The sequence below is a fragment of the Lycium ferocissimum genome, chromosome 4 (genome assembly GCF_029784015.1).
Source record: "Lycium ferocissimum isolate CSIRO_LF1 chromosome 4, AGI_CSIRO_Lferr_CH_V1, whole genome shotgun sequence".
Taxonomy (NCBI): domain Eukaryota; kingdom Viridiplantae; phylum Streptophyta; class Magnoliopsida; order Solanales; family Solanaceae; genus Lycium; species Lycium ferocissimum.
In genome coordinates, this window is record NC_081345.1 from 6907644 (window position 1) to 6922019 (window position 14376).

The window sequence follows — 14376 nt, forward strand, 5'->3', positions numbered from 1 at the left end:
GTAACTCCAGAAATAGTCAAATGTCCAGTTTCTACATCTATTGTCAAAACAACCACATCTAATCTTTACTAGCAAGCCTAGGAAAATCCTACAAGATTGTGTCCCTATGGTGTCTCATGTCAAGCCATGAGTTGCTGCCTCAAGCATGAATTCTGTCCTGTTTCAGTTGATCATAACCATGCATCCGAAGTAGCAGAAGAGAAAGTCCATTTTAGCATATCAAGAAATATTTATGATTTTCTTTCAATATTTTTCTTATCATTAATTAACTGTATAAAAGTGATAGTAGTCCAACATAGATTTCCAAAGTATAATAAATAAGAATAATTTGGTAAAACAAATCCATAATAAGTAACTCACCAAATCAACAAAGGCCAAGTAAAATGAAACGAAGGGAGAGGGAGTGGTTTGTTACAAAATTATCTTAAGAAATTACTCTCTGTTCACTTTTAGTTGTCCAATTTGGATTTTGGACATCCTTAAGACATACTAATTGATATGGGTATGTTGAAGTTTTTGCACGGATTAACCTTCAAACGCATTGGTCTTTAATTTTTGTCCCTCATATATGTGGTCTTTAATTTTCGTCCCTCATATCTGTGGTCTTTAATGTTCGCCCCTTGCTGCTCATTTAATGAAAATATCCAGATCTGTTTCGCTCGGCGTAAGTTTTGTAACATTTATTTTGGGAAACTGAACTTTTGCCTCGCTCGGTTATGTAGGAGATAAGTTATGCGGCATAAGTTATGTAGTAGTTCTCAAATTTTGTTGAGTGATGAAAGTTTTGTTGTGTCCGGCAAAACTTGTGGGATATTTTGATACATATACCGAGCAAAATCTTAAGTTATGACGTGCAAAAAAGTGTTGAAGGGAAAAAATTAAGACCACCCCAAAATAGGGGCATTTGTGCGAATGACTCTAGTATCTTTCCGCAATACTCATATTAATTGACGTTTGGTCTTGAGAAATAATTTAGGGAATAAGTAATTAATGATATAGGTAAAAAAAATTTAAAAAAAAAAAATCTCTTGATATATTGAAAGTGAAAAGTAAAAGTGAAAATATATTTTTAATATAGTGGGCACATATCCGTGATTTAAATTCTATAGGTTCAATCTTAAGATTTTTAATATTTAACTTATTATATTTTTAAAATTATGGGTTCATATCTACTATTTATATAATTTTAATAATTTTTTTACAAATAAATTTATGAACCGCGTTAAAAGTTAGAGATTCAATTAAACCCCACCTACAATGCTAAATACGCCACTGATCGTAGATAAGTAAAAGTGAACGGAGTTTGTTCTAGTAAAAGTGAGCGGAGTTTGTTCTAGTGTTCTGAAAACTTTTCAATCCCCTCATAAATTTTCTTCATAATCCTATGATGTCTCAATTCCCCAAAATTCAAAGCAGATCCAACTATGAATGGCATTAAATGTTACTCTGTATTTATCGTAAATTGGAGGAGACATTGATGGAAGTAACGGCCGCCGAAGAATTCTAGGCCTCCTAGGAATGTGTAGAATTTGGCTTAGTGAAGGAAAAATTTGCCGCAATGTACATCTCCTTCAACACCCCCACCACCCACTCCCCAACCCCCCACACAAACACAGTTGAAAATTTCGAGATACCACCCCTCGAGGGGAAACAAATTGAAAAGTATTGGCAACCACCATTATCACAACATACAATCACCATTATCACAACAAACAATCACCGGTCACCACATTATATATCGTCAATCACCATTATTATTTGTTATGACTATTAGCTATTTCTATCGTCCACCACAACCGTCACCACCAACTATTACCATCTACTTCTGTTGTCAATCCACCATCACCACTAGCTACAGCCCACACCCCACCCATTAGCCAACACCATTCCCAATCATCGTCCACAACAACCATTGCTAGATATCACCACCACCAATCACCATATAATTTTTAAAGAATATTTTGGTTCTATGTAGTATCAGATTAATTTAGTATTTATTAAGTTTTACATTTATTACTCTCTCCGTCCATGTTTATTTGTCAATATTTGACTTGACACACCCCTTAAGAAGCAATAAATAAAATGGTAATCTCACTGCATCACCCCTATTTATTATTTGTTAGGAAATGAATTAGAAATAATTATACTACTTAATAAAAATGATAAAATAGGTATAAAATGTTAAATTATCTCATGATTTTTCAAACTAGATAAGTAAAAATAAACATCTATTTTTTAGTATAGTGGACAAATACAAATGGACGAATGGAGTACATTGTTAAATAAAAACAAGTTTTATACATTAAGGCTTTGAAAAAACAAACCGTCTAATATTTACTCTCTCCGGTTCATAACAAGTGTCTACTTAACATATTTATTATTGATTCAAAATAAAAGTCCAAAAAACTATATTAATTGGATAGTATCTAATTAAAAATAGTTTAATCAAAATACCTATTCTTTTCTAGGAGTTAGTATTTTCTTCAGGGTGTGCTAAAAACTAAGTGGACACCCATTTTAAAGAGGAAGGAGTCGTATTCAGATCATATACAACAATTTAATATAGTCAAATGTGTATTCAAATTCATTAAGTGCACAGAAATGAGACTCCTTTATTTCCAAGGCTCTCTTCCTTAACTCCATTCGCATCTCAAGTAGGTTGAGGAATCGACTTCAGATTCTTTCAAGTCCAATCCTTATATGTTGGCTGCAAGGACATGAGAATCTTCATCAAACTGTAATGTTATCATTCTCCTAATAGATGATAGTCATCTCCTTTCAACATCTAGTTATGTTTCCTTATACTGCTTTCCCTTTGGCTCTCTTATAAATCACTTCAGTTTCACAATAGGCATACCAAAGTATGGCAGCATAAAGTCATGCAGTTTACCAACATTGCGGACTTTTAACTGTAACCATTAATGAATTGACCAAACATGGAACCTGCATCTTTAGAAACAAAAAATGAACAGAAATTACGTTCACTTTGGCCAAAATTACAGGTCTAAAATAGACAAGCAAGTTACTATATAATACAAACATCATCTTGTAATTCATGTGATAAGTCTACAAGCTTAGGGATCATTTGCTATCTCAGATGAAAATGATAATTAGTTCGTTTTGTCCTGCCCATTCCCTGTAGGCTGATTCACGTTCTTTTCCTTTGCTGGTGCAACCTTGGCAGCTGTAGAGCGTTCTGACTTGGAGAAATTAATCAAAATTTGCATAAGAACTGTAATAACGGCCATGAGAGCAGCTGAAATTGCAATACCCTTCCACGACGACAATAAAGCAGTTGCTTGTAAAAATTTTATGGTTCCTAAGATAAGAATGCATGACCAAGATGCGACTACCTGTTATTTAGGAGAGACAAGTGTTAGTTTCATATACAAAAGTAGTACACCGAAGTCCCCAGCATAATCATCAAGTATCTTACCACAAGGGATTTCACTGGGCGGCCTATGTCTTGAAGCTTTTCTTCTCCAAAAGTGTCTTCAGCAATATGTTTGTCCAATAACTTGTCCTGGTGGAGAGCAGGTTCACAAGACAACACCAAAAATATGAGACTCATTCCAAGGAGATCGCATGTTATTCAGACAAGCACAAGAAAGGGTCATTCAACAATAAATATTTTTTAACAAGGACAAACCTTGGCCACAAAGATATCTCTACACCATTGCGCAATGGCATCATCATTTTCAGGCAGATCCTTCATCTCATGCCGCTGGAGGTGCACGTGCACCTGCACAAAAGCAAATAAACAATTAAACACCAGGAATAAAAAGAACTACTCTTGATATTTTGATCCCAGCACATTTAAGTACTATAAGGCACCACAAAGATACAAGGCTTAATGTTGTGGGTTCCATTAACATCTATGAACAGGATATGCCAAACTCCACATTTCTCACAATACAATTTCTAAAAGGCCACCTTTCTCATACTCGCATTATGTATTGTTCCTTTACTGGGACATTTTACCAGACCAACGGAGTGATGATTCACCAAGTACATGCAATATTATCTTTACAATATCTCCATTGGCATCCATGGGAACTCCCACATCACATTACAGTTGTGGCAATCATAAGCAAGACGTTCTATCAAAATGCACTGGTCTTTAACCTGCACTTCCACTCTTATCCACAAGAGATCCACTTCACTGCCCCTATTAAGCTTCCTCTAGGATTAAGCTTCCTCTAGGACCTCCGCTTCAAGAACATCTAACGAAGCCCCTCTTAAGCCTGACGACTCAAGGTATTTCCAGTTATCAGAATTTGTGGTGCCTCTCTTAAGTCCCAAACATGCTTAAGAAACCCTATTAGGTTCGGCTCTGAACTTGGCTATTGTAACTTTTATAAGAACAGCTGTTGAGCCACATTGACAGGATGCATTATGTCATTAATGATCAAATTAGAGTTATCAATAAAAATAATAATCAAATCTACACTCTCTTTTCCAACTTGTTTCGCACTGTTTCATTTTAGCCCCAATCCAAAAACAAAAGCAAATTTCTATGTCGGGACACAATTAACTTTAAACTCTCATTGTACCCTCAACGAGAAGCTTTTACCACCACATAAATGTTATGGCATCTTTAAAACTATAAGTTTCAAAAGTGTTATAGCCAGACAACTGTTGTGGCATGTTTAGGACCACAAATTTTAAGTCTTCATTTCTTTCTTAAACTTTGTGCCGAGTCAAATTATACCAAGCAAATTTGAATAGGAGGTTTTTTTGCAAATATCCATCGATAGAGAAGGAAAAAGAGAAACAGACCCACCCCAAGGAGGGCATGCTCATATAATGTAACCTGGCACTCCGTTAAGTTCCTTGTGGGAAAAATTCATGACAAGACCAAGATCCCAAAGAACCCTATGAACCATCCACTTGACAAATGGAAGTCACCTAGAATTTTTTTTCAGTGGTCTGAAGCCAAAAACGACTAGCAAATACTTAAACATAATACTAGAGTTCCAACTTAATGGATTTATTTACCACAGAAGGCTGCCCCTTGAAGAGTCTCAGCATTGTAGGTGCATGTGAACTTTTGGGGATGCATATTGTTGCATCATAAATAGCTGGAACAAATGAGCGCATATGACTTACTGCAGTAACAAAACCCTGAAATTAACCAAAAAACAAAGACACTACTTCAGGATAAACACTAAAGAGATAGCAACGCAACGAAAGAATCAAGTTAAAGTGAAACAGAATCCATTTTAAGTTTAAGGAAAAATCTGTTTGGCACACCTTAATCAGTGTATTGCATCAGAGGCAACCTTGACATATACAATAGTGTGAATTCGAAAGAATCAGTCTAGTTATTTAGATTGCTATGATTTTCCTGTAGTTTTCTGCTAATTTTGAGATCCAGGCGATTGGCAGGATTATCTGATTTCCTAAGCAAGTGTGGTACCTCTTAATCTCTTTTATTTTGTTTTTACCTTTTTCAAGACGCTTAACCCATCGAATTTCAAGCTGCGTCTTTGATATGTAGAAGGTTTCCATACATTTTAACACTGCAGAAGAAACTAAAGCCACCAGCTAACTCTAAGGCTAAGTTCCTCATGGCATACTTAGCTTCTTCCCATGGGGGAGTGGGTTGTTGACAGTATTTTTGAGTAAAGAACTTCAACAAACAATGATTACCCTTCCTAGCAGAAGGGAAAAAAAAAAAGGAGATTTCTCCCCTTCTATCGAAGCCTTGGTGGATAGAGTTACACCGCTACCTGAGCCAGTGGGAGGTAGCGGGTACTCTAAGGATTGGTCGAGGTGCGGGCAAGTTGGCTCAAATGCCATCTTAATAAAAGACTAAACAAAAATAAGATACTGATCACCCAATTTAACTACCCCGCAAAACAGCGACTTGATTGTCCGTACAGTAATAACACTGTCATTGTATTCCAACCTCAGCTACAATATATCTTTCAAATAGATGTGAAGAAGTAGGACATCTGATGAAAAATCAAAATAGCCAATTCAACTTAAGAAGACAAAAAAAAAAAAAAATAGCAAAAGAACATATTGGGGAAAAAATGGAGGATAGAATCAAATTTGAGTGTCGCAACAAAATAAATGTTTCGCAAGGTGCTTTGGTTCAGGCACTACAGAAAGACAGATCTATCATCATATTGACGATTCAAGAGAAACAATCTGTAAACTCTACCTCTAGAAATACGACCTATGAGGAGAAAGAAGGAAATAATTTGCCCACCTTAGTACGAGGAATCAAAACATTCCTTGGAACAGGTAACCCTGCTGAAGCAGCATATTCTTGAGCAGCCAAAAGCTTGGCTTGTGTAAAGCGGGTGCCTTCAACAAAAAGTGCCAGCCAGAACGGCAAAGGGTAATCACTTAGCCGTTGAAGACCTGACTGCAGATTGGGTCCCCCATATATAAAAACACTATTAGTTGGAGTAATTTGAATAATAAGAGCAGCTAAAAAAACACACATCAATGAGCCAGAGAAACAGAAAGTATATCCAAATATGACAAATAAAATCATTTACGAATCTTCTATTTGCTTCATTATAGCCACGTCTTCTTTCAAAAATTATTTTAATGCACAATAAACAAGCTTTGGGATGATTTGGCTAAACTATACCTTCAATGTTCTTTCATCCTTGGCCCAGCTTCTTTCAAGGAAAAGATACTCAGAGAACCACATGGACCAACCAATTACCTGCAGAATACAAAATATTACTGACCATACTCTAGAAATCAACTACAAGGACATAAACCAAGAGCAGTGGGGCATATACAGTAAGCATATACTCCCCTTGTCCCATTTTATAGTAGTGCTTGACTAGATACGGTATTTAAAATGTTAAGTTGACTAACATAATTTATTAATGGTACTGGCACAAAATTCTAAAATGCAATATTTTAATAAAGAATCATTGTACAAAGTTTGAATTTGAACTCTTGTAACCTTTTTTTAATAAGGAAACTCTTACAACTTTGTAAAAGTTACATAACACAATGTTATTCGTAAAATAATGCTAAGATTTTCTGATTTTCGAACCGGATAGAGTGTCATATAAATTGGGATGGAGGAAGCAATTCCCAAGTAAAAAAGGCAACAGGTTTATTAGCCTTCACCAACAAAAACTGAGCCAAATTCCAGGCGTGATCATGATTTTCTTCCTGTCAAGGATCTACCACTGTTTTCAAACAAATGAAGATAACAGCCTCTTTCTCTCAAGGTTAAACTAATACCACTGTGGAGAATGAACATCTAATTTATCATCAATTCCTTTGTACATCTTTAACATTCAGATTCACAAGTAACTAGGACATCATCTTGAAATTGAGAGCTTCACACATGCTAAAAGCAATGAGCTACCGAAAATAAGCTGCAGTCTGGAAAAGATGTAATATCTTCAAACATTTATTTCAAATACTTACTGGAAGGAGTTTTGATGATTTCTTCATTACAGCTAATGAGCTACCAAGGCAACCAGATCGCTGCGATTTAAAGATACAAGAATCAATAAGCAGAGATCAATTGGAAAACCGCTATGAGCTATGATGTGAAAAGACCAAATCTTCGTCAAGTATCATTGCATCTTCTAAAAATGGATTTAATTCTGTAGAACTTCGAGTAAAATTGCTAGTTTACCGATGGTTCAAAATTACATGCATAAATGCAAATAGGTTATATCACATCGCTTAGCTTAAGAGTGTATCTGAGCTCATACATCCCCAACCTGTGAGGAACATGGTGGCTGGTGCAGACTGTGAAAACAGAGGACAAAAATAGAAAGGAACTTGCATTGGTTGCAGACGATACACAAGATAGTTTTATACAAGAGTTTAGAGTACTTGAGGAGGAGAGTTTATACATATGAAATAAGAAAAGTTATTAAACAATATCCAAAGACTCCTAATTATACAAAATTAGGAACAATGTTTTATGCTATTAGCCTGAACACATCAATGAATCTAGAACATTCTAACATATCCTAAATAACAGTATCAACTTTCAACACCAACCTGAGCTAAGATCCAACCAACAAGCCAATCTATGTCACTTCTGTGATTAGCGATGACAAGAGCATGTTCTTTACCTGGAAAGATCAATGTTTAGCAATCATAACAATCGCGTCAAACTGAGCTGATACCAATCATAACAATCGCATCAAACTGAGCTGACAATATTACGCAGCATAAAAATGGAAACATAATTAACTTACCCATTAGATTAAATGTTTCTGGGTCCGCGTACACTTTAATCTGCAACCAAAAAACCTCATCAATGAAAAAAGAAGTCTCATATGACATGCATAAAAAGAAAAACCAATGCAAAAGCATGTTAAAATAATATCTCAATCATTGCTCTCTTTAGCTCAAATGAAGTTGAAGTATTCTATTTGTAAATAAAAGGATAAAAACACAATCAGCATACGGCTCGATAGAATGGCAAGAAGAAAGGAAGCCTCATTGCAATTGCAAAAGTATGACACGACTATTTCAATGAAGAGCGATTTTTTTAAGCAAAAAGGTGAAAACATTCAGATCACATAGAAAAACCATTCAAGAGCAAATCCTATAGTGGAAGCTTTCCGAAACATTACGACGCCAACTTAGCTTCCAATTCCAAAAACTCCAAAATGCCTATTTATCTCTCTACACTTTCATTTGGATCACAAAACTAAACTGAAATCACTATAGGTCGTGTAGATAAAACTACAAAGGACAAACCAACCCATACAGTACTTTGTTAGTAAACTGAAAAAAAGACAGTGCAACAGATAAAACTGCAAGCATAACCCTCACATTAGTGAATTTTAGGATCATGAGAATTCTCATCAATTCAATTCTTTACAGTAGTCTCAGTTTGCACAATGCAATTTCTTATTCCTTGAGCCATCAAATACAGGTCGTAGTGGAATCATATCAATAAGAGAATATGTCCCGTTCCTCTTCAATTATTCTGCTTTGTATTCTCTTATTACTTTTTTTTCCATTTTTATTTTTTGGGTATGTGACAATAGGCATCATAAGCTTAGGCTGAGGACAAACACCAGTGCAACGGAAGTCAGCTTGCTTCCAAATGATTGAAGAGCTATGATATATCAAAACAACAAGAGTAAATGGTCAAAAACACATCTAAACTATCACTTTTTCGCGAGTTCCGCACCTAGTTGGGAGTTCAGGTAGGAAAAGGAAACAACTAATAGTTGGCCCAACCAGCTTCAAAGTGTGTTTTAATACATCGATAGTGATAGTTCAGGCACGAAAAGAATTGGCCTAATCAGCTTCGAGGCATGTTTTAATACATAGATAGTGATAGTTCAGATACAAAAGAGAACAACTGATAGTTTGAGTGTGAAAATCAATAAAAAGTGAAAGTCCAGGTGTGTTTTTGACCGTTATCTCAAAAACAAAACAAAAATGCATATTAACCTATCATAAGTGCATTACCTTTACACCTGCCCACCAATCAACTATCCACACAAGTTCCAGCCATAAGAGCTCTGCAAGGATTCTATTAATCCTCCTGTATCTGCTCTTCGAAATTGGCCGTACAAGGACAAAGCAAGTAGCCTGTCATTCAACCATTAACCACAATATCCATTAGATTCGTCAATTTCACATTAGTATACATCATAAAAGGCAGTAATATCAAACCCCAGAAAACAACTCGGGAAATTTTCAAAAATTATTACGCCATGTAGCCCAATATACAAAATCATACAACATTATATCTGGGGAAAGCATTAAACATAATATAAAGTGTATAATAGTGTATACAAGGTGTTTATACACAAATATGAGCTAAATCGGGTAACAAACTCAAAAGTATGGGCTAGGTGACGTAAGTAATTTGAAAAATAGACATAGAGCGTAATTTTCCCAAAAAGATCACATTGAAAGAGAGAAAACGTAATACCCTAGATGGCTATTCAAAATAGTAAAATTAATTGCCTAATTAGATTCCAGCATACTCAAAACTAAAAATCCGATTTATAAAGGTAACGTTAACTAGGGTAGCTATTGTACACTCAAATCCAGACAAATCAAATCGAAAAAGAAACAAAGAAAATAAAGCCAAATCTTACCTGAATAAGATTAATGACAAGACCAGAAATGAAGAAAAGAACACCCAAAGGAACGATAACAGCTGCAGCTGCAATCGCCATAGACTTAACACTCCCAATAAAAGTTATCTGTAGAAAGATCGAGAATTATTAATTAATCGAAGAAAAAAGAGAGAGAGAGAGAGAGAGAGAGAGAGACAGTGAAGAGTGAAATGGGGTTCAATATATAGTTGCTGCTAAAAAGGACGTATCACAATTTTGTCATTAGTCACACATACCCAGAAAATGAAATCGAAGATTGGTGTATTTAGTTGTGTAGGTTAATGGAAGAGTGTCAAGTGGCGCTGCATCTGCTATTTGCTTCAACAACTTCTACCTATCTGCGCCCCCCCGCTTTAAAAGCAGTTTCCAATTTCAATGTCTTTTCGTGTACGACATATACAAAGACGATAATTATTATGCACATCTTTTTTTCTTTTCTTTTTCTATTCTATGCTTTCCTTTTCACTGTTTTCTTTTTTCTAGTTTTTCACTTTTCCTTTTTCGAAAATGGGAATTTTGATCTAGGCCAAATAAAATCTACCATTGACAAAAATTCATATATTGGGTTGTAATTCACACTGGGTTTAATGTTCAAATTGACGTTGTAATTCACACTTGGTTTAATGTTCAAATTGACAAGAGGTAAAATAGTCTATGCAAAATTACCCCTAAATATGTTATTTAGAATAATAATTAAATTTATATTTAAAGATCAAGAACACGCAAATTATAATGATCAAATACTAATTAAGGACTTGCTTTTAATGATTCATTGAAATAATAAGTAAAACAAATTGTAAAGCAATAAAACAAGAAAGTCAAGAGATTATTCAGTGGAGCCCAACGTAATACGTATTGTCAAGCAGTCCGACTGAAAAAGTAATTGCTAGCTTGCTTGTTACATAATACTCTATGAGCTTAACAGTAGCAGTGATGAAAATCATATATGTTACAAGTGAGAGGAAGAGATACATTTGTAGTCTAAACCCTAAGTAACGTCTTGCACGTATTAAGCCCTCATAATGATCGTTTATCTGCATGTTGAGCCTATTACGTATGTGGGTGTGTAATTGCTGAGATGAATCTCGGATTTTTCGGAGTCGATTTTTTGGTGATGCTTATCTCGTCGGGTCACAGATGACCTACCGACCATATTACTCTAAGGTGAAGCAAGTTGTCATCGTTGCACCGGGTCTAGAGTGAACTAGAATCTTCACCCGAGGTGACCTTGTATCCTGACTGGAGTCATCTCTGCTGATCTGGATCTAACTAGACTTTGATTATCACGTGTCATCTCCTATGTTGAGCTGCTTTTATCTCAATATCATTTGATGATGTTATGGAATTTGGATAATTGAAAAAATATTGTACAAATGACAATTCATGCACAAGAAAGAATAAAAAAGAAGTACAAGAATCGGGTCTTTAACAGATCTCCAAAAAGAACTGGTGAAGCAGGCAACACAGATGCGGGATTGATGAGAGAACTAGGTCCTTCAGACACGCGGAGATTGTTTGGTCTACGAAGAAGAAGTTGTTCCAAGCACACAAAAGGAAACTTAGGAGAATTAGGATTAAGGCATAATCCAATTCTACAAGGAATATAAGTTCAAGATATGAAAACTTTATCATAATTGAACACATGGAATTAGCTTGGGATTAGGAGAAGGAGAAGTCGTACATGTGAGACAAATCCAAATCAAACGAGAATTGATTTCTTATAATTAATTAAACCAAATTTTGGTTGGATTGGGAGAACTACAAGCGGCTATTTTACTCTCGTATAAAGCATCACATTGGTGCATGTTGAAGACGAGAGACTCAACTACAAAGAGAGAATAAGAGCCAGATCTTATCACATTTGTTCTTCAACTTGGATGAATAAACTATGAAAAAGAACCTGTCCTATCAAGTACAATCAATATTGTTCTTGTTGCATAGTTTAGTTCTCAAAAATTTATTTGTAATCTTTACATTCATAGTGATTTATATTAGGTTGTTATTGAGTTGTAAAGGACATAGACTGGGTGGAGTCTTTGAAGAAATTATACCAACAATTATGGAGAATTGTTGAGGATTGGGGTAGTGTTTGTTAGGGTCAATTCCTTAGGTGTACAAGACGTTGTAACCTTAAAAGTTGCTCGTGTTGTAGTGGAGAGTTGAGGTAATCCTATAAGTGATAGGTCATGGTTTTTGCCTCCCTTGAACAAGGAGTTTTCCACGTGAAAATACTTGTGTTGATTTAGTATTCCGCACTTTACCTTCTTACATAGTTGCTAAAAGAACCTAGTTCTTTCAGTTTATGACCTCATAAGTCATAGCAAATTATCGATAAGTAGCAGAGCTAGATCTTTCAATAAGCACCTCTAGGAGTTCAAGAAGGTCTATCAATCACAAGACCACCATATTCCAAGAGAGAACACTATCAATGGTGGTAGTAAAAAATGCAGAACTTTGTTATTGCAAAAGATATAGAGGTTTGCGATATAATTCAAGATGGTCCAAGGATTCCCGTAGCGCAGGGCAAAGAAGGCAAAGGAACTGGTCCCAAAACCAGGGAGCAATACAAGAAGGAGTATATAGAAGATCTCAGCTAAATGACAAAGTCAAGAAATTTCTTCTCAAGGGTATTGGACCTGCGTTACATGATCAAATCCTCTCTTGCAACACTGCAAAGTAAATATGGAATACTTTTCAAGCAAACTATGAAGAAGCATCAAGAATTGATAAAAAAGAGGATGATTGGTCCATGAGAGATAACAAGGAAGTTTTTGCATTAATGGCTAACTCATACTCTGAAGATGAAGAAGGCAAATCCTTACTGATCAAGAAAGAACCTGATTCAAGGAACATCATAGCCGAGAGTGTTAAATGTGATTTAGAATTGAAGAAGACTAAGGAAGGAAAAAATTTCAGAGGTTAGTGATGAAATTCACACTTACTCTAGGAACAAACTGAAAGGTGTGACTCAAATTATCCTCTACACCCTCGAAAATCTCTACATTAAAATGGGTCAATTGATGCAAAAATACAGTACACTTCGAATTCGAAAGAAACCTATTTTAGTCTCCTTGTTTGAATAACCAATACCCACGGGTAGAAGTCATAATTCAAAATAAGTTAATTTATTAGAGTTTTGGACTCTATAATAATTGAAATATTTTTATGTTTTCGGACATTACTATTTAAAAAATAATATAAATTTAAGGCTTAATGCCTATGTGGCCCCTTAAACTTATCTTTTTTTTTTCTTCATTTTGATACCTCAATAAAGCTTTGTTTCTATTGAACACCTTATGCTACTTAAAAGTATGTCTATTAAATCCTCAATTAACAATCAGGCCCAAAAATCAAATACGCGAGCTCCAAACGCGAGTGATGTGGCAACAAAGCCAATAAAACAATGACACATAAGTTGTACAGTCACAAACCAAGAAAGCAAAGTCAAAAAGAGCTTATTCACCAAGCAATGGCATCGAAGGTCTGAATGAGATAACTGGGTATGTATTTTTTCCAATCTTTTTCTTCTTCACTGTGGGATTTTTCCCCGATGGCCCTTTTTCTCTACCAGCGTATTTCCTCCACCGCTGCTGTATTTTTTTCACCGTCCCTGTACTTGACAAAGGACAAAACTTGCCTTTTGTTTTCATAAATCAACCTAATAATTAGGTACCTTCTATTTTCCATGTTATTTATTAAATTGAATTTTTTTATGCGATGAATGTGAAGAAAAAGAGTAGATCTGAAGAGTCCGGAACCAAAATGCCCCAAAAAAAAACAGTTTCGATCAAAATACCCCAACAAAAAAAAATGTTACGAAAATGCCTTTAGCGCAAAGAATTATCTTGCGCTAAAGAGTTAACGGACACGGCTCAGATTGCTTGCTATAAGCAAGAATTTACTGCGCTATAGCGCTTTGTCTTTTTTTTTTTTTTTTTCCTGCTCTTTTGGTTAACCCTTCTTTCGTTACACTTTTTAACGTACTTTGACCATAGATTAATCATGCTTCGGGACCCCGAAACTTCAATATTTTATATAGAACCCTACTTATTTTTGTGCGATTAATTAGGTAGGATCAACACATCAAGGATACACAAAAGTTCGGATGACCGTTTTAGAGGTTGAAAAGTGCTCGAACGCTATTTTCGTTCAAGCTTCGGTGACATTAGCTTGAAGTTCTTTACGAATACTTAAACTTGTTCATTAATAATTAATCAAAAGTTAGTCAAAATGGCAGCGTTCATGCAAAAAAAAAAAAAAAAAATTAATTAAATTGCATCATTCATAA

At 35.2% G+C, this 14376-nt stretch overlaps 1 protein-coding gene across 2 annotated transcripts; it reads right to left on the minus strand.

The window, feature by feature from the left end:
- Window positions 1-2926: 2926 nt before the first annotated feature.
- On the minus strand, window positions 2927-10459 carry LOC132051482 (1-acyl-sn-glycerol-3-phosphate acyltransferase 2). Of its 2 annotated transcripts, XM_059442566.1 has the most exons (12): window positions 10325-10457; window positions 10068-10175; window positions 9430-9552; window positions 8199-8238; window positions 7999-8072; window positions 7411-7470; window positions 6608-6685; window positions 6218-6376; window positions 4999-5124; window positions 3650-3742; window positions 3437-3523; window positions 2927-3353 (listed from the first exon to the last, which is right to left on the minus strand). In XM_059442566.1, exons 2-12 carry the CDS (start codon window positions 10146-10148, stop codon window positions 3111-3113), a joined length of 1164 nt encoding a protein of 387 aa, XP_059298549.1. In that variant the 5' UTR covers window positions 10149-10175; window positions 10325-10457; the 3' UTR covers window positions 2927-3110. The 2 variants fall into 2 exon arrangements, with proteins under 2 accessions (XP_059298549.1, XP_059298548.1); XM_059442565.1 differs by having other exon boundaries at window positions 10068-10459.
- Between the last annotated feature and the right edge of the window lie 3917 nt (window positions 10460-14376).